Raw genomic sequence first — 20,203 nt, forward strand, 5'->3', positions numbered from 1 at the left:
CTTGAAATCGCCAAGAATAGCTGCAAACTTACTAAGTTCGATGGCGATCCGCTGCCATTTGATATTGCATACGTTGCAGTTGTTGAAAAACTTGTTTTATGTGACGTTACAGCTGTTGAAGCTAATGATGAAATATCAATGCTGGTGATATTACTTTCAGTAGTAGGTATAGTGGAAGGTTCGGTAGTTTCTCTGGTACTTATGTATTCAGCCGTTGTTTGGGGATTGGTACTGGTTGTCATTGGATTGCAACCATTTACATCTGTGTTATCTACAGAATAAACACTTTAATACAAGAATTCTAAACGTTTTTTTTTCCTAGTACGATAAAGTATAAACGGAACAACCTGCTACCCCAAGTATGCTGAAAACAAACACTAGAAGATCAATGTATTCATTTTAGGCTTTTCTAATGTGCCCGCATGTTGTAAATATTTTATCCAATTACATCGCTTTCCGATTCAGTATATATATGTATGCATATATATTCAACATATTTTAACCGTTAAGGTATTCCAGAAGTGATTTTTAAGATGTGCCCAGTTCGTGTAGATCTTCAAATTTGATTCAAAACAACCCTTCACGTATGATATCCACCTCGTGTACATTGAGTAAACTTTTTATCTCATACAAATATATATTTGGGGTTGGATTTGTTAAAAAACGGAGTAGAAAATTTGGCCTTTTACATTTTTACCTGTGCAGGTGTAAGTAACGTTGAGATACTTTTTCGTTCCATAGCATTGATCCTCAAAATCTTCATTTGACACAGACAGCGTACACTTTCTCTCACCTTCACACATTTGGCAGATTTTAGTTTTAGATGTTTCGTCAATGCAACATGAGGTTAATATTGGTCCTCCACAATCTCTGGAAAAAATTATCAAACGTAACTTGTTTGTGTTATATTAAGCACTTTTAAAGCCTTTTTACAATTTAAACGTGATTCCAAATAAACGGTTTTACAGACTGTGTTAATACTGTTTTCATCATATTGAAACACAGTTATTGATTTCAGCTGTTTCAGTCACTTATTAAGCTCACAACGAACTTCAATCCGCTATTTTTTGCACAATAAAGCATGTTGCTTTTTACTTCTTATTACGGGGTTATATTCGTCATTAAACTTATAAACTGGTCATGCTATAGTGTTGCTAAACATTTTTTTTAATCTTAAAAGAATAGAAAAGCTTATACTGTATCAGTGGCTGCTCGTGCCTAAAACTTCTGGGGTGCTGCTTCACATTTTTGCCTTTATTGAATATATATAAGTTGGCAAACTGTATATACCTTCTTTGAAATTATTTTTACTTTTACTTACGGTTCATTCTGGGTCCGCCCGTAATTTGCGTCTATGATTTCAATTACTTGTTGGTTATTGCATGCTATTTTGCCAGTCTTGTCTTCGCATATAATTTCATTTCTTACTGTCTCTGAAGCCCAAGAAATATGGAAAAGTGAGTATTCTGTTATTTATGAGTTTTGTCAATTACCTTACTTACCGCTTGCTCCATGGGCCACAAAGAGCAAAAGTAATATCTTCATGTTCGTTGATTTTTCCAACTAGTTTTTAAGAAATACTGCTAAAGATGTGCTTGTTTGGTAAACTCAACAAAACCAACCTGTTATAAATGTCTGTATATTATTTTTGCCTGAGTCTTTGCTGTTTGTAAAAGGTTGATTTTTATGGCACATTTGTTTACTCCCAATAAGCTATCAAGGCTCCCTAGGTTAACATCTGTCGTTGCAATTTTTTTAACTTCGTGTTTCCAAATATATGAACATAACTTTTTTTTGCGAAATGTAGTATAAAAACCCGTTTAAAGTTTTTCCAGTTATTTTAATTTAACATGTTTACAATGCGTAATATATGTTATTCATAATTCTTGTAGCAATGTAAATCTTTAAAACGACCTAATTTTTCAGCAAAGACTTGCGATATCTGTAAAAGTTCAGAACCTCTAAAAACCAAATCTTAATTTAAAAACGTACTTTTTTGTCAGAAAGCAAAAGCAAACTGCAAAGCAGTAATATTTCCCCGATAGAACCCACATATTGACCATAACAAATATTTATTGTTGACACGTAGAGCTTTCGGTTTGATTCTACGAATTGATTAAATCAACATGATTGGCAAACAAAACGCACGTTTGAGCACTATATGAATTTGCGCTTACTTTATCAAAAAATGGTCCAGATGGTGAAGCATTAAACTGTTTGCAGCATTCTTTGCCGTTACACAAATGTGCTTTTTTGCATTCTGTATGTTGCCCAGTGTTCAAGATGGTAGGATAATAGTTGCAAGAAACCAATTAAAAATTTAATTTATGGTGATTAACACACTATAATTTCGATTTCCTCAATCGCACATGGTCCTTATCACACTGTGCTAGCCCCCTAAAACCGGAATCAAAAACAAATAATTCATGCCTGTCAATGGCAACCAGAATCCTTACTTAGCAAACAAATAGAGCTACAAAAGCTTTTTATAAGTCGATAAAACGGAAACAGGACCTATTGCAATCACGCTTACTCTTCATATATTTCCTCCAGTAAAGAATAGATAAATCAGAATTTTGTTTGGTTACAAGATTCAATGTTGAATGTTCGAGCATTTGTTTGTGTATATTTGTAGTGTTACGATTTTTAATAAGATGTCTATGGAACTTTTAAATTCAAACCACGCACTTAATTTATAGTTTGGTTTAAAAAATAGATTTATTCAGTAAATTGAGTGCAGGATTTTGTCATCGGAATCTAAACTTTAAGAACCAAGGCGATAAACGCGACTGCAACCTTATAAAAATGTCCATGATAGACAATCACTTTTACAATCAAAATTACCAAAGCAAATTACCTAACATCATCATTTGGTGGCCAAACTTTAATAGAATTAGATTCTCCGATTTTCCAGTGGCGCAATTTGCTGTCCTAGTTACAAAGCTTAAATGAAAAATTTAAGTGGCATTGCTCGTTACACCAGCAAATTGTTGTCATCTATACTTTCTACTGTTTTTCTGCTCCGTTTTTCTTTGCTAACAAAACGACAGAATGACAGTAATAAGCGTGTTTCAGCTGCTCACTACCTGTGTGTTAATCGTCTAAATTACTATTGTATAAATCAAATAAACTTGAAGCCAGCTAAATACAATTTAATGTCTCGAAAATAAATCGTTATGTACAATTTGAATACAAAAACACTTACAAAAAACATAACAAATTGTTCTCAATGTGCAAAAGTTAAAAAAATACAAAATGAATTAAAATACTGGAAATAATAAAACCAATACAAAAATGTCTCGTATTGTTGCACATCCCTCAGATCTTAGAAGAAATATAATGATTGGTTGTTCTAGTGTTAGTTGTTGTGCCTGTTGTAGATACTTGTGTTTTCCTGGTCTTTGTACTAACCCAGTCACGACCAGCATCGCGAACTCCCTTGTTTAGGACACAGTTGAATATAAAGATGCTCAACCCCTACACAACAACAAAGTTGGTATATAGATCATTTACCTTGGAAAACATAATTGGTACGTTGCACTTTTTTCCCCTAATGTTTGGTTTCTTGCTATATGTCATGTGTGATCCTCGTGTTTTGTACAGTTTGTTGTTTTATTGTACAGGATTGTCAATATCTTCCAACTGATTTTACAATTAAAAAGTACAGACAATTGATTTTATATTCGGACTTAAAAGGCCTCATAAACTTTGTGCTGTTGTTTATTTGAAAATAACTCTACGAATTTGATATAACCACCAGGAATGAATGTAAGTTAGATCTTATTGGATCTTACCTGTGTGGAATTAAACACGGTAAAGAGCCAGGCCATCACAGTTTGATGCCTTTCGTCTTCAGCGACCAACATTAGAAATCCAAAAATCCAAGTTAGACCCATCAAACATATCATTGATATTGCAATCTGAAAATTTCTACCGAGACCTCGAACCTTTGCTGTAGACTGGATCTAATGGATTAAATTTTTTTCTACAATTGTATCACCAAATAGCAAATTTTTTAACTATTTAGCTCGCAATCTTTCACAGTTCTAATGCCTTTTTGTTTATTATTGGGTTGATAATTTTGTCAAAGTTTTAAGTTTCTAGTTTTACGTAAAACTAGACCTTGTTTAAAATCGGGATTCAATAGCAAATATAAAAACATTTTTTTGTTGCAGAAAAGTCAAACAAAAATAGTTTGCGGTACCTTTTTCTTGCAACACGTGATTTTTGCAAGAACAGCAACAAAGAAATACATGTTGATCAAAAACATGATGCCAACAGGCAGAAGAAACCCAAAGTAGAGAGAATAAAGACGAAGCCAACACATGTGTCGGGATTTGTACACTGATTCGAAAAGTATGTTGTCTGGAATATGGAACAAGAAAAGAGGGTAAACTTTAGGAGTTTTTAGTTTGTACATATTTGAAAGGTAACTGAGCATAATCTGCATCAAAACAAACAATGCGTCAGGAATAACGACTTACATGAAAGCAAAAATGTAAAAACAAGTCTTTTGCAATTTGTAAAACCCAGATACTAATATTTTATGTGACGAAAGAGTTTTAGATCAATTGAAAAGTGGGTCTTCCGCTTTCAATACATATCTTTACACACACCAAAAGTTTTGCTGGAATTGATTTCGGTTTTGAAATTGGGTTCCCCGACCATACGTCTATACCAGCTATTCTATAACATTCTGCAGCGACCACTAGTGTCAGTTTGGTTTGGTAGGAATTTAATGTTACCTTTCATATCTCCGCATTCTATAAATGAACATGTCACAAACGCCGTAGGCCTGAAGCGGATGTTGAACGATTTTGAGTTTATATAATCTGTTTCGTTAACAAACTAACCTGGCCTGTACGTTTTGATGTCCGTGTTGAAAACGGTGACACCCATGTTCAACAAAACTATCGCCAAAGGAACAAGATAAATAATCGCGGCGTTCCGCCCAGACAATTTGCTTGAAATTTGAAATACCTGCAGAAGTATGTAACTATTACAGAAAGGAACATATAGTGCATATTATATTTTTCAACGGTGTAGCTGCAGCGCGTTTACCATCTATCCACCATTTGTGTCATCGGCGCTTTATAACGTCTCGACGTTGTAATGTTTAAGGTTGATTTTAGTATTTTGTGAGAAAATTTTTGTAAAACTTAAGAATTAGCATTAACCATGTAAAAATAATGTTTGTTTAAATACTCAAAAATAGGCAGTTTAAGTGTAAGTTTGGTAGTTTACTTTTTTTCCTTGCAGTGTTTTTGCACAGACAATTTGCCAGCAAGTCCTTACCTTGACCAGTGCTTTGTACATGGTGTAAGCATTTGCTGTCATCCAAAACCACGTCGCTAGTAGAAAGTAGTGGAGTAAAGCTGTTAACATGTAGCAAGGTATTCTGTTCCCGACTTGATTACCAGAAGTCAGAAAAATAATGCACACTGCCATCAAGCAGATACAAATGTTGAGAAGAAAAATCGTAGGTTGTCGATTACGAAGTTTTCTGTGAACAAAAAATAGGATGCGTTGCAAGAAAAATAAAGATAAAGTTTTTGTTTTTATTGTTTGCTGTTTTTTTATTCTGTTCAGGTATACTTTCCGTTAACAGGTCTACTGTATGTAGTCTAATGTGACGTGGCCTGAAAGAACCTCTCCACCTGTTGTTGCTACGGGAATAAAAAGACACACAAACACAGCCTGACTTGGCGTATGTGGCCTAAAGCAGAGGTCGGCAACCTTTTTTTGCACGGCGGACCGTTTTTGAAACTAAAATTTTATGGCGTACCAGTCTTCAAAAGAGTACAAATATTCAGCAATAAAAACGATTAAATTAGTTTATCATCTTCTGGATACATGGGCCAAACGTTTTATAACATCTAACCTAAAAATTTATACGGCCCGGTCACGAAACCCTCGCTGACCGGTGCCGAGCCGCGGACCGGCGGTTGCCGACCACTGGCCTAAAGCATGTTTTTTGCAAAGTAGTTTTTAACTTACGGTACAGAAAGAAATACAAAAATAGTCATTGATAGCCCAATAATCGACAAACACAATCCAACGTATGTTGTGATTCCCATTGAAAATGCCGATGGAAGTATTTTGGTGTCCTGTTGAAAAACATTTTGGGGTTATCAACATTCAATTGTTTCTACATATATTAGCTACAAATACCGACTTATTTAGATTGTTGTTTATAAACCTTAATTTTAATGAAAAAATGAAAATCGAGATATTATACTGATATTGTTTCAATAATTAAAACCTAATGCTAAATGTGCACACCAAAATTTGAGGAAGTGTAAGAAAGGGGAAATTTGAATGTGATTGTTCAGAAGAAAAAGGTTTAGCTTACTAGTAACTTACCACTAACATGGCAAAGTTTGCCAGTTTGTAGCATTTACACTGAGGTGGGAAACTGTTCTTGACCAATTCACAACCGTTTGGAACCCATACCTGTTGGTGATCATCCCATACACTGCATTGCGTACGTGTCACCACATTCTAACCAAAATATAAAACTAAGTTATAAATGATTTTGATTTATTACATTGGTCTTCAACTTTTATTTGGACATAGGCCTACTGTTTACATTTTTGTCTATATTGTTTTGTGATGATTTACGAGAATAACACCTTTATGGGTAAACACGGATCAAAGCGATTTATAACTAGGTTGAAAATGCTATTTTACATCATGAATGTTGGGTTTAATTTGATTCAGCAACTTGTTAATTTCTCAAACCTTTAAAACTCCATTGCCCACAGGTACTTCTCGTTGGATTTCGGTTTCATGACTGAATTCCAAGCTAATGCTTTTGCTCGAAGTAGCGGAGTCGTAACCTTTAATTTGCGCTGAAACAACCTGGAAAAAATTAAAAACCTTATAAAACAACAAAAACACATTTAATTGCTAACAACATTACACATCATAACAAAGAGTGATGACAAATTTGTTTTGTTGATTTTGCCAGCAAATATAGAAAGTCAGACATCTTTATCTCAATCCAACACAGGTATAACAGTGTGCAGTGTGAAGTAAAGTAGGTTTAAACTGAATTATAACATAACGAATATACACAAAAAGCAATTTTCCGAATCTGTTTAAATGTTTGTTAGAGCAAATCTTACAACTTCGACTCGGTCCAAACTTGAAAACAAGTCGTCGTTGTTGAATTGAAAAAATGCTATTTGAGTCTCTTTGCGCAGTTGAGTTGCTGCTTGGTCAATGACTTCTCCAGGCACGACAAGTTGAACGGGTTGTTCTGCAGCATGCTGCGATTTTGGTGCCGGGGCGAACCTGATGTCGCTGTATTTTTTCTACCAAGACAACACAGTTTCTTGTTACATGCTTTGAGTTTGCATAGGTGCCTAAAGTTGTTTAGTCACTATGATCACGCTTAAGAGTCAGAATGCTCGATTTTAATTTAAAAAAATAGTAACACACTTATATATTTATCTATATTAATTATAATATCTGTATTTGAACTGATTCACTAACATTTTGCAGTTGTCGGCCACTTCTTGCCGTTGTTGGTTTAAATATCTGCAAAGCATAACGTTTAGGTAACACAATGACCACAATTTTGTTGTGTTTGTATTCTATTCTGTTTCTAAACTTAAATATAGAATATATTTGCTCTAATCGAGGGCAATTTAATTTTTGTTTATTAATTAATAGTATTTATTACAAAAGTTTTGCATGTGCTTGTATTTAAAGCAAATCATTTTTAAATGAAAACAGATTCAATGTAAACTAAAGTTAGTACTCGCAACGAAACAAAGCTTTCATAAACGTGCATCAAATCATAAATTTGTTACTGAAGTAATACCTGGAGTGTGATTTGTTCAGTGGTTAAGGTAAAATTTGTTATATCTTGTGGTATTTCAACATAATTGGCAAAGTTTTGCAAAACTTCGAGCAAATGTTGCTTTTGACGTTTGTTTTTGGTGGTGTCTATGCTGAAATAAAATTGTTTTTAATCATCTTTATTAAAATACTTTAAAGGTGCCTTTTCTTACGTGTTAATGTTTGAGGACGAAGTCAAAGCATTTGTCAACTGTTCGGCCACTAACATAGCATCGTACATCACGTTGGTTGTTATCTGCAAAAAGTTAAATATGGTTTAAAAGCAAAAGATTTAGACAACGCAAAAGTTGGCGAGTTTTGGATAAAAACACACATTATAACAGTCAGCAAATAAAAAAAGAATGATAAAAGAACGGTCAAGAAACTACAAAAATACGATTTGTTTTTAACATTTAAACAGAAAAATAATGCAGCTTGTTGTTTCTGTTTCAAACATTAGTAAAAAAATATATATCTGAAACAATTTACTTGGCGTTGTTGTCTTGATACCACTTGGAGAATTATTTCCAAACCATCAATAACTTCAAATACGTGATCCTGTACTGTCACAATTTTTGTGGCCAATTTAAAAAACGCGATAGTTGAGGAAATTTCCTTGGCTGTTATTGTGTCTTCAATCTTAAAGTTAAATACATTCATTCGTATTTTTTTGTGTTATATGAAGCCACAATAATTTAAAAACATATTTTATGTGAAAAAAAAAGTTTTTTTAGGCCAACAAATCAAGTTTACAATAATAGAAATTGTCATGCATTTGTTCAAAAAATAAAATTGAATCCATTGGGTTAACCGTTTACAACTTCAATAGCTTGAATCATTCGCAGCTGCAAAGTTCAATTAGTGACAAAGCAATTAGGCTAAATTTAGTCATAGTTTATTACGTCAAATGACGCGCTTTATGTTCTGAAGTGAAATGGGTTTGTTTGAACGGTCATTAGGCAGACAATAAATAAGCTCATTAATGTCATGGGCTTTTAATCAATAGCGATTATTCATAGGTATAGTTGTAAAAAAAAAACTTATTTTAGCATCGTTAAATGAGTACAACACACACTCATATGGCAGCATTAAGGTATGGTGTTCCGTTTTAACAAAACTTTTTAACCTGACTTATTGTCGATAGTATAGTCCTTTCACAACTGGGCGATTTGATGGCAGCAAATCCTGCTGGGGCTCCGTACACACAATCAACTGATGCCATTGGTCTACCTGAAATTATAAATGTTTCATACGAAATTACAAATATACAGTACAGTAACTATACTGATTAGTTGTATGTTAGAGAATAAATCTATTATGAATACGGTTTTAATTAAACTAACTTTGTCATGAATATTTTGAAACAAAAATGATAATCGTCTCAACCAATGTATTAAAAACGATTTTTATTCAGATTTATCTTGCCACAACTATGAATGTTTATTTTGCTGTGATTTTGGCCAATACTGAGTCAGTAATGCGTCTTTATTGTTGCATGTGCGATGTCACAAATACCGACACTTGGCACCAAGTTTTTCTGAAATTAGTGTATGAAAAAATGCTGTCACAAAAAATCCATGTGACATGTTTGTAACCTCTTGGCATGTTTAGGTAAATCATATTCCTTGGCGTGGTTCAAAACAGTTAGGGTGGGAAACAAGGTTTCAATACTGACAGTTTCGTACCGTTTGAGCAGATTTCTTGAGAGTTGGCAGTTTCTCCAACATTCGTTTTGTTAAAAGTGACAGATTGATTCAATGCTTGGACGAATATCTGTGTTTTGCGACAAAAAGCTGGAAAAGATGAAGCATTTTTGTAAACGCTTTTTTATCACCTAAAGCAAGGGTTCTTAAACTGGGGGGCGCAGCACAATCTGGCTGCAAAGTTTTCACTTGCAAACAATTGTAAATGAATGCATTGGAATTATGTCGGCGCTGATTTCGAACTTATTGGTTAAAGTAAACGCTTCATTGCCCTAAAATGGATGTCCAGTTGTACTAACCAAACTTTTTTCCACTGCGGGCTTTGAATGCCCTAGTGCCCTCTTCTCAAACTTAGCCCACGAGGCGATTTTTATAGGGGCGCCAAGATATGGTCTTTCAAAAAATAAGAAAAAATAAGTAATAAACTGGCTTTGGATCAATCCTGGGCGTTGCAATCCTATGAAAGTAGGTAATATTAATTTTACATGTCGTAGCAGTAAACTTTCGTAAGGAGTATAGATTAATTTTTGACAGTAACAAAGTTATCACTACGTTTTGGCAAACCTAAAAAATGGGATCGCGGGCCGTAGTTTGGTGACCCCTGTACTATACAGTCGGCTGCACATTCTCTATTTGTTCTTAATTTCGCATAAGAGATTGCCTTGACTTTTAGTGCATCAACAATTTCTGGGCGACATATGCGTAGTTTACAAGAATACTGGCACCTTGGCTCTGTGCGCGCGCTTTTTTCGGAACTTATCAGTGTTGAAGTGGCTTTTTCTAACGATTGGAACTAACTTGACAGTAGCACCTACGATGTATGTGGTTGTCAAAAAACAAGACAAGCATCCTCAGTGCTAACGTTTTCAGGGGGGCGTGAGAATAAATAAATAGTGTCAAGTGGGGCACGAGCGAAAACGTTTAAGAACCCCTGACCTAAAGTGTCATGATGCTATTTATTTGAGACGTAAGTTTAATAAAGTTGGATGCAATATGCTAAGATTGAAATGGTAATAGTAATGTGCAAAAACTTATAATTAAACAAAATCATATTTATAATCAAGGATAATAAACTGATCTGTATATAGTGTTCCGAAGAAACGATATCACGTTTTTCTACTTAAAGGTATTTAATTTTATGCTCGTTAGTTTATTCAGAATCATGACTAAGTAGGTTTATTATTAAGATACTTTTACTGAAATTAACATTTACTTACGTTGGCAGGTGTATCCGTCACCTACGTAACCGCTTTTGCAGTGACATGAATAGTTTCCCTCCGTCAAAAAACATTTCGCAAAACGACTGCAGACCCGCGTTCCACACACATAAGTAACTAAAATTTCCAAACGATTTGTAAAAATCATAAAGTTGTTTGGTTGTTGTCTTATGGCATGCACATTTTTGTCGTGCTGTTTTCGTTACTTTTTATTGTTTATAACTTTTCATGCATGACAAATGATAGACAGATGGTTTATACAAGCATAAGCTAATTCAATTCCGAAATTCATAACAAATGTTTACTATTCGAGGTTAATCAAAGGTTGCTAAAAGTTTGTGTGGTTCACCTATGAAAAACTTATTACTTTGTATTGTTAACATTATCGTTAAAGCAATAATAATTACATTAATTAGCCTACATGGTACAACGTATAATAATGTGATGGTGTTTTGCCATTATACATTACATGCATCTTTTAATGACTTTTTAGCAATTAATATGCATCAACACCATAGCGTAATTTTGTGCTATCATAATGAACCAACCATGTCATTTGTTTCCATGGTTTGATAACATACATATCCAAAAGCATTTCTTTTTATTTTAAACATCAGTCGCTAAACTTACTTTGTGCGCAATTCTTTCCAGTGAAACCCAGAACGCAGGTACAATTGTAACCGTTGACCAAATCTATGCAGGTCGCGTTGTTCTGACACGGAATTGGAGCACACTCATTAATATCTAAAGGCATATTTGTTTAAAACTCGTTTTCACTGCGAAAATTGACCACATTACATTATGTACGATCTGTAGCACAATATGGCAATTTTTAAAACCATTAAACACATTACAAATTCGGCCAACTTTAGTGCAAACGTTAGCTGCCAATTATGTAGAAGCAGCTACGAAATGTCTCACTACAGAAAAAACACACATTAGTTGAAACAATGCATTAAAACTAATCTTTGAAACTTTCGAAATCTTAATATACCTGTTGCACAACTGGCGTCAGTAAAACCTGGTAAACAAGTACAAACGTGCCCATCAACAATGTCGGTGCATCTTGCTCCATTCATACACGGCTTTCGGGAACATTTATCTGTGATACATAAAACCAGTGTTTTGCAGTACATGATAAGCAAAAAACTAATGGCAAAACAATTACCAAAATGTAGAAACATATTGGAACAAGTATTTCAAAATGGGAAAAACATCAATTAAAAATAGTTAGGACATGTGCTCTATGCGCTATCTAGTTGTGAATAAAATATTAAATAGGAAAACGTTACCTTTTTGAGAAAACATTTTACAGTTATGTCGGCTTATTTAATAGTTCAACATGAATTTTCAAATTCCTTTTTACCTGCACTGCAATTTTTATCAGTGAAACCAGGTTTGCACGTACAGTTGTAGTCATTTATAAGATCTGTGCAAGTTGCGTTGTTTTCACACGGATTCGGTGCACATTCATCAATATCTGTTTAACACAAATTAAACTTTGCAAAACAACATATTCATCACCCTAAAGCTTTGGAAAAAACGTGTCACTGCATAATTGAATTCCCTATTCTTTGGCGGTCCAAATAATTACAAATACCATCCAAGTTAATTTCCAATGCTAACGATCAATTATTTTCGCGTTTCCAATTAATTCCTGTTACAGCTGTTCGTTGGGCACGAGTAACATTGATCTCCTATATTCTTTTAACTTATTATTCAAATACGTGAACTTTTTGTGATTGAGTTTCACAACTTACTTATTGAACAGTTTTTCCCGGTGTAACCTGGTTCGCAAGTACACCTGTAGTCGTTTATCAAATCCGTACATGTAACGCTGTTCTGACACGGCTGTGGTCCACACTCATCAATATCTGCATTAAAATTTAGCATATTATATTTTAACCAAAACACTGGCCAAGGGCAATAGGCTACAGTGCAGAGAATTAATACCCAATATTTAAGAAAATAAATGGTAAAATTGATTCTTATTGTTTTGAAACACAATTTTTGTAATTGACCTAAATTATTTTTAATCGTTTGCCTCTGTAAAAAAAAACACCTAAAAATATGTTTTGTACAAACCTGTACTGCAATTTTTATCTGTGTATCCAGCTTGACAGATGCATTTGTAGTCGTTTATCAGATCTATGCAAGTTGCATTGTTTTCACACGGCTGGGGTGCGCATTCATCAATATCTGATGCAAAAAAAAAGTTTTTGCATGCCAAGAATTCCACTTTGCATCAAACACTTCTTCCAACAAACCACCAAACATACTCTACAGATCACCATGTCCCAAGGAATTTAATACAAGTGCTAGAAAAGCCATTTCAATGACATTAAAACTCATGACCGACTGTCAAGGATCATTGCTACAATAAAAATCACGCTTCCAATGGTGGCTATTGCGTCAATAGCGAAATACCTTTCACAGTTAAGCTTTAAACTTATGTCAACCATAGTCTTACAGTCATCCGCATTAATGTTTCCAAAATGAGTCAGAAAACTTACTTATTGAACAGTTTTTTCCGGTGTAACCTGGTTCACAAGTACATTTGTAGTCGTTTATCAAATCTGTACAGGTGGCATTGTTCTGACACGGCTGTGGTCCACACTCATCAATGTCTAAAGTAAAATTTTAGATAACCTTGATTATTAAGAAATTCCTAATACTTTACAAAACAATATGAATTAAAATGTATCTTCTAATGTCCAAAAAGATGGAATGTGTTTTATATGCACTAATATTTTTCTCTCTGAAATATAAATGTCAACTACTATCTTAGATTTACCTGTATTGCAATTTTTATCGGTAAAGCCAGGTTTGCATGTGCAGCTGTAGTCGTTTATCAGATCTGTGCAAGTTGCATTGTTTTTGCAAGGCAATGGTGCGCACTCGTCAATATCTGTGAAAGTTTTATCAAGATCTTACAATTAAATAGAATTGACGTGCAGCTGCCTTACTCTGTCGAGTAACTATCGACTTGAATAACATTTGTATGTAAAATAGCACTAAGTTACTATGTAATAGGAAATGACAAAGATTCGTCCTTAAAAGCTGCAGAAAAGAAAGCAATGACATGGACATTTTCTGGCAATCACAGTCTTTTCTAGCAGGTCTTTGTGAGCTTTTGATACGCCCAAAAATGTTAATAAATCTCTTAAAAGAGATCCAAATGTTTGTTTCATATCTCGTGCATCAAAAACTACCCCGACGATACTAAAAACATAAACTGGTTTAGAGTCAACGTTTATTAAGTTTTTACAGTGTGTTATGCTTAGATTTGCAATGTAAGCAAAGTGTGGCGTCTTCGAGTGGACTCCTGAGGTGTTAACAACTTACCTATGTGACAACTCTTTCCAGTGTAACCTGCTTCACAAGTACACCTGTAGTCGTTTATCAAATCCGTACAGGTGCCACTGTTCTGACACGGCTGTGGTACGCACTCATTAATATCTGAAAGAAATTAAGAATTACACGATCCTGCAAACAATCAAGGTTCTCTTAATCGTTGCCAAATAAAATTGTATCCTGAATTTTTATTGGACAGTTTAGCAATGATTTTATGTAACCGCAAAAAATATCGGATCTTTTTATGTTTTAACGACTTTACTCAGAAGTTATTAGAGCACAATCAGAACTGAAATGTGCCTTTAAACAGCGCTTCTCAAACTGGGGTCCGCGGTCCCTTTGGGGTCTGCCACGCGATTTCAGAAGGACCGCGGGGAGTTTAAAGTATTTCTACAACGTTATGTAACATCAGATCTTGCAAGTGTATGAGTAAAAAATAGTCAGACAAATGAGCTTTCTGTAACAAGAAGTGGTATTTTGCTTCATTTTCAAATAACAAAAAGAGGCGATTGTTCGCGCATTATATTTATATTGTTTTAGTCTTGTTTGTGACGTAATAAATTGCCCTTGAAACCACGCAATTTTAAAGTGATCTCAAAAAATCTAAACTAAATTCATTCTGCATGGTGTTGTGAGAATACTTTCAAAAGGAATAAATTAACTTTTATTTGGTAATTCGACAGTTTTCTTTCGCCAAGGTATTTTTAGTTTTTAAATATATTTAGCTTGGACCGCGAGTGCTCGAAAAAAATACGAAGGGACCGTTATAACAAAAAACTAAAAACGTTTAAGAACCGCTGCTTTAAACGATTATAATTTTATTTCATTTTTGCCCCTTATCAATTTTACCGTGAAGAATCTGATGATACATATTTTATATAACTACAATATACATACATATTTTATATAACTACAAATATACATACTTATCGAACACGTTTTTCCTGTAAAACCAGCCACACATCTGCAACTGTAATCGTTCAGTAAGTCCGTACATGTACCACTGTTTTGACAGGGGCCCGGTTTACAATCATCAATGTCTAAATACAAGAAACAACATTTCTTAAGCAGTCAAATTATTCGTTTTCAAACCGTCTTGCTTTAAAGTTCTGTCGAGTGTACGAATTAAATATTTGTTTTAGAATATAATGAAAATTCATTTTGTTGGGGCTTTGTCCTCGATAGAATAAAGATTTTTTTAAATGTTCGCAAACTAATAAAAAATAAAATAAACTATAGAAATCATATTTTGCTCATTTGAGTTTTGTTCTTATTAGTTTAAATATTTTCTGGCACCATTTAACCCTTTGAGGTTTACTGGTACATATATGTACCACAACTTTGAAGCATCGTAGAAAATTAATTTGTTGTTCGATCGATATAATTTTCACACAACCTCTCAATTTGGGTTTAATGTTTATATTTCTATGATTTTTTTGCACTTGCCACCTTCAGATCAGCTGTTTTTGTGCCTTAAAGTAGTCAGTTTTCGGTCATTCTCAAGGGCATAGTTGTTTCACTTACTGGTAAGTATACAAAAACATAAAAACAAGTGACTGATAACGTTTTTTATTGTTTATGTGTTGGTTGTCAATAATTACTAGTTTTAAAAAATAAAACCCTAGTAAAAATGTAAAAATTTTGGACATACATGTTATGGTACATATATGTACCACTGTCCATTTGGGGAAAAAAAGTCAAAGTTTTCGGTTTTGTTGAAAAATGCTGTTGTTTGTTTTTTAAGTCCAATTAGAACTACAAAACAGCACATTTAAGGTTTTTAGTATTTTTTTTGTATTTTAAGACATTTCAGAACAAAAGTGACAGGAACAAAAAGTTAGTTTTTCCATTGACATATAGCATCGTGGAGGAAATTTTGTTTGCTGATGTTAGCGACACTGAAGATGACCTTGCTTTAGATGCAGAAGATGTTAAGGTTCTCTTAAAAGATTCTAAATTGTTGCTGCCAGTTCAATGCTTGATTGTACGGTAGCAAAAAAGCAAAATCCTAGTGATTAGAAGAGATCTGTAGTAAGTTGAACTTCAACAACAATGAAAATATGAAACCGAGAAATGATCCAATGTATGAAAGGGCTTTTAAAATTAGGCCAGTACTACAGCATTTTAATTCATCATTTCTATCAGTCCTATTTTCTTCCGTTGATGAACATGTGATCAAATTTCAAGGGCCACAATTCTAGTATTTGCAAGAAAAGATCTAGCAAAGTCAATACAATTGACAAGATCAACAATATACAAAGGTGTAAGCTTTGCACATGTCAAAAGATTCAGAACAGGACCAACAACAAGTATGTCCAGTGTGACACATATCTTTGTTGTGCAAAGGATAGGAAATCCTTCAAACTTTATCATAAAAAATAAGTTTCTGTGCTTGATTTTGTTGTATTTTCAAATTTTTTTTTGTGACCTGTTACCATTTGCTATCTATGATTTCTTCGTACAAAACTGGCATTTCCTTTTCATCTCTATATTTTTGTGAAGCTAAGTTTACTGAACTGAAATCCTACACTGGTAATGACAACAACTATTGTTGAAATACCTGCACCATTATTCTATACTTACAAGTTTTCTCGCATTTTTGTATGCTGTTGACTAGGTTTTGTTTGTTGTTTTGTATTTACTAATCAAATACATGGAATACAAGTATTTGTTAGTTAACAAAGTTTACTTACAGTGATCCTTGAATACATTTTTTACTATAATAATGGATTTGCACCAAAATTGAAAAAAAAAATTTTCAAAAAAAAATTCCCCCAGATGGTTGCTGGTACATATATGTACCATGCTCTAAAATAAACAAACTAAGAAATTACCAAAAAAATTTTGGGGGAATACTTTTTTTGACCCATTTTAACTAAGATTTGTTGACTGAATTAAAAAAAGCAGTGCACAAAAAAGTGTGTCCCTCAAAGGGTTAAGGATCAATTAAATCAGTAAAAACTATTTCTTAAAAGGTCCAGGTCGAAATTTGTTTGGACTTATCGCAAACAAATCAATCTCATTGAGAAAAATGCAGTGGATAACCAAGATAAACTAACATGCTTTAAGTCATAGCTTACTTGTACATGTTGGTCCTTCGTATCCACTGAAGCAGTTGCACCTTTGTCCATAGCCGTAGTTTTGACAAGAACCGCCTGGAGTACAAGGATCTTCGATGGTATCTATCACAAAAAATACAACAAACCGTAATGTATGACACAAGCGACTACTGGTTGGCAGAACAAAAATTCGCTTGCGCTTTAAAAATTTAACTCAAACATATCCGATAAGACATCACACAACAGTAAAATTTATGTCATGTTTTGATTATTTTGGAGAGTTGCAATTTTGCGTGGAGATCTAAACCTTTGTGTCTGATACAGTCAGCACCCAGTTCTTCAGTAACATGCAAACATCTTTAAAATTATTCGACACTAAAATTATAAAATTATTCAAACCGAATTTAAAATTATTCGACACAATCGGTTGCCTAAGCATGCCATCGCACTTACCAAACCTTGCATTCCATTGAACGACAACATGCTTTTGTCCCCATCCTTGATTAATGTCTATCCTGACCAGTTGTGCATGAAACCCCCATACTGCTTGCACATTCACAGCTACATTAAATTGATCGCGTTCACTCGATGAACCGTATGCCGAAAACCAAAGAGCATCTGGTGGATTTTTGTTGCAGATCGAATAGATTGCGGAAAAAGAAACATAGTTGTGGTCACTGCTTCCAAAGTTGACAGTCCCACCGATAGCTGCGTAATCAAAGGCTTTTACAATTTTTAACTTTTTAAAATCATGTTGTCACTTTTGGGTTAAAATAGCCTACAATTTTACACACAGTTTAAAAAGTTTTATAAACGTATAAATTGCAGCGTTGGGCAGAAAACTAATATTGACAGGCATTGGAATAATAGCTAATTTGCGTGGAAAGTTTACAAGTTTTGCTAAAGTGTATCGACTTGCTGCTATTCCGAGACTCGTCAGTGTATGTTAAGCTTTGCGATTCTTCAGTAAGGCTGATATTTTTACTAATAATCCTCCTATCAATTGACTGTGTTTTAACTAAATTCTTATGACTTTCTTGTGTGGAAGCAAATTTTTCGTAAAATGGTAAAGCGAAATACCTTCGTAAAATAATTAACCTACTTGTTCCATTGACGTAGAAAGTGAAATTTGTAAATACCAAGACGAGGAATACCCAGATATGTTTGCTAAGTTTCCACTTCATTTTACCACTCTTTTGTTTCTTGGACAGAACCTGCTCTATACTATCTACTCTGTACAACTAATCAAACACCAAATAGCTTACAGTTCCAAATTTCCTCAGACAAAAGTCGTGCAAGGCTTATACTATGTGTTTTAATATATCCTGGCGCAGTCCTTAAAAGTATAATAACGTTTCGCTAAAATAACTATCCTAATTTCTTTAATCAAAAAAGCAGCGCAATTCTGCAGTGTGTTTACCTATTCTGTATCATGTTGTTTTATTTTCTTTTGGGAGTGAAAATAGCCGGAACTCGAATTTTAATCTAGAAAAATCATGCTGTCCAGTTGTGCAGCCAAACAAACATCACCTATTGTAACATCAAATACAGCGTTTTAAAATATACCAGCATTGATTTTGACAGCTTTTTTAATTAATGAAAATTACGCTTGCAATCCCTATGTAGCCTAATTACTTTTACTTTAGCAGATAATTACTTTTTCTTCCTCCCGAACAAATCATTTATTTTTTGTCGACAGGCAACCTATTTTACTGATGGGTAATTTGCACCAAAAGAATAAGTTACCCTTAAAGTACGTTGCAAATGTCAAAATCTGATCCGGTAACCACCAAACTCAGGCTTAATTACTATTTACGATTGTTATTGCAATTGTTAAAAAAGCAAATTTATCATGCAAAAATGAAGACCATCAATCAGTCACAACACACGCGAATACGGTCTAAAACGGGGGTGTCAAACTCGCGGCCCGCATGCGGCCCTCAAACACTCATCAATAATTGTAGTATTTTGTAAGATTTTTATCTGAATATAACAAATCTGTCTAACCTTTTAAAGTGAAAGTTATTATTGCAACCAGTGGTGTTCAATCTAATCGTTGCCACACCCGTAGGGGTCGTTTGCTATTTTACTGGGGATCGCGGGGATTGATGCTGGAGACGAATGGAAACGATAGTAAAACCGTTCCTCTCACTAAACATAAGCGTTAAGTTATGTACTAAACATAAGCGTTAAGTTATCTAAGTTATGTTGGCGTAGTTTCTAAACTGCAACGTGGCCCCCGAACCACCATGAGTTTGACACCCCTGGTCTAAAAAATATTACGGAGTATTTATTTCAATCACACTTGCATTACGACTATACAAAAAAAAGTGATGTTGCATCACCTACAAAGGATTTTTGGCAGATCATTTTTAGCGACCATTATCAAACTTTAAGTTACCAAAAATCAGAAATGTTGGTTTGCAAGAGCACGATCCTGGTCTTAACATTACAATACAGCTATATATTTTTGCTTTGAATAAAGTTTAAATTCTTACAATATGTTCTGTTCTGAACTTTGTTTTTCAACCTTATCCTCTTGTTACATACAGCTCAATTAACCAATAGTGCACTCTTTCGCAGTAATAAGTATAACCCCAGCGTGACTAAACCCTATCTACAATACAAAGCAGTGATATAAGCAGGAAACGCGCAAGCACATTGTAATCAGCAAGCTTCAATGTCTCATGTTGAACCTTACAAACGTCTAATGTTAAACTATTCCTATGCCTCATGTTGAACCTTATACAAATGTCTCATTTTAAACCTATCCTATGCCTGATGTTGAACCTTACAAATGTCTTATGTTGAACCATACAAACCTTGATCTACGTATCTTTAAGTTTGCAAATTATCGTTGGAAGTAATCGCAGAAAAAAATAACGCCAGTGGTCAGACCGGCCCCAGGTCCGTGTTTCGCATCATAACCTATAGCAGAATTCATGTTCGGGTCGCTTTTAATCCTTATTAGCCAATTTGTTTCCGAAGCAGTGCTTTATTTCTGTTTAAAACAAGACAATATATG

At 34.1% G+C, this 20,203-nt stretch overlaps 2 protein-coding genes and 2 long non-coding RNA genes across 4 annotated transcripts; 1 reads left to right on the top strand and 3 right to left on the bottom strand.

Moving 5' to 3' along the window:
• Positions 1-3,137: 3,137 nt before the first annotated feature.
• On the bottom strand, positions 3,138-12,094 carry LOC145227664 (uncharacterized). Its single transcript, XM_080092549.1, has 19 exons — positions 12,058-12,094; positions 11,760-11,867; positions 11,396-11,509; positions 10,766-10,882; positions 9,531-9,638; positions 8,972-9,075; positions 8,335-8,484; positions 8,019-8,101; positions 7,829-7,958; positions 7,498-7,542; positions 7,128-7,316; positions 6,742-6,861; positions 6,364-6,501; positions 5,998-6,107; positions 5,296-5,503; positions 4,854-4,980; positions 4,205-4,365; positions 3,795-3,965; positions 3,138-3,477 (listed from the first exon to the last, which is right to left on the bottom strand). The coding sequence occupies exons 1-19, from the start codon at positions 12,071-12,073 to the stop codon at positions 3,319-3,321; spliced, it is 2,358 nt and encodes a 785-aa protein (XP_079948675.1). The 5' UTR covers positions 12,074-12,094; the 3' UTR covers positions 3,138-3,318.
• Positions 12,095-12,142: 48 nt separating this feature from the next.
• On the bottom strand, positions 12,143-12,958 carry LOC145227668 (uncharacterized). The gene is made up of 3 exons (XR_013859948.1): positions 12,851-12,958; positions 12,526-12,639; positions 12,143-12,245 (listed from the first exon to the last, which is right to left on the bottom strand). It is a non-coding gene; the product is annotated as an uncharacterized LOC145227668 (long non-coding RNA).
• A 288-nt stretch (positions 12,959-13,246) lies between these two features.
• On the bottom strand, positions 13,247-15,376 carry LOC145229623 (uncharacterized). The gene is made up of 5 exons (XM_080094965.1): positions 15,373-15,376; positions 15,046-15,159; positions 14,111-14,224; positions 13,560-13,673; positions 13,247-13,392 (listed from the first exon to the last, which is right to left on the bottom strand). The coding sequence occupies exons 1-5, from the start codon at positions 15,374-15,376 to the stop codon at positions 13,247-13,249; spliced, it is 492 nt and encodes a 163-aa protein (XP_079951091.1).
• A 63-nt stretch (positions 15,377-15,439) lies between these two features.
• LOC145227667 (uncharacterized) lies at positions 15,440-16,817 on the top strand. Its single transcript, XR_013859947.1, has 2 exons — positions 15,440-15,645; positions 15,924-16,817. It is a non-coding gene; the product is annotated as an uncharacterized LOC145227667 (long non-coding RNA).
• Positions 16,818-20,203: the final 3,386 nt, after the last annotated feature.

The sequence above is a fragment of the Phallusia mammillata genome, chromosome 5 (assembly GCF_965637545.1).
Source record: "Phallusia mammillata chromosome 5, kaPhaMamm4.hap1.1, whole genome shotgun sequence".
In the NCBI taxonomy this organism is placed as follows: Eukaryota; Metazoa; Chordata; class Ascidiacea; order Phlebobranchia; family Ascidiidae; genus Phallusia; species Phallusia mammillata.

Coding starts and splice junctions, on each gene's coding strand:
- LOC145229623 (XM_080094965.1), bottom strand. Junction 13,674..14,110: donor TGGAAAGAGTTGTCACATAG/GTAAGTTGTTAA, acceptor AAACTTTCACAG/ATATTGACGAGTGCGCACCA. Junction 13,393..13,559: donor CGATAAAAATTGCAATACAG/GTAAATCTAAGA, acceptor ATTTTACTTTAG/ACATTGATGAGTGTGGACCA.
- LOC145227664 (XM_080092549.1), bottom strand. Junction 8,485..8,971: donor TACTATCGACAATAAGTCAG/GTTAAAAAGTTT, acceptor TTTAACTTTAAG/ATTGAAGACACAATAACAGC. Junction 4,981..5,295: donor TGTACAAAGCACTGGTCAAG/GTAAGGACTTGC, acceptor ATACTTCTGCAG/GTATTTCAAATTTCAAGCAA.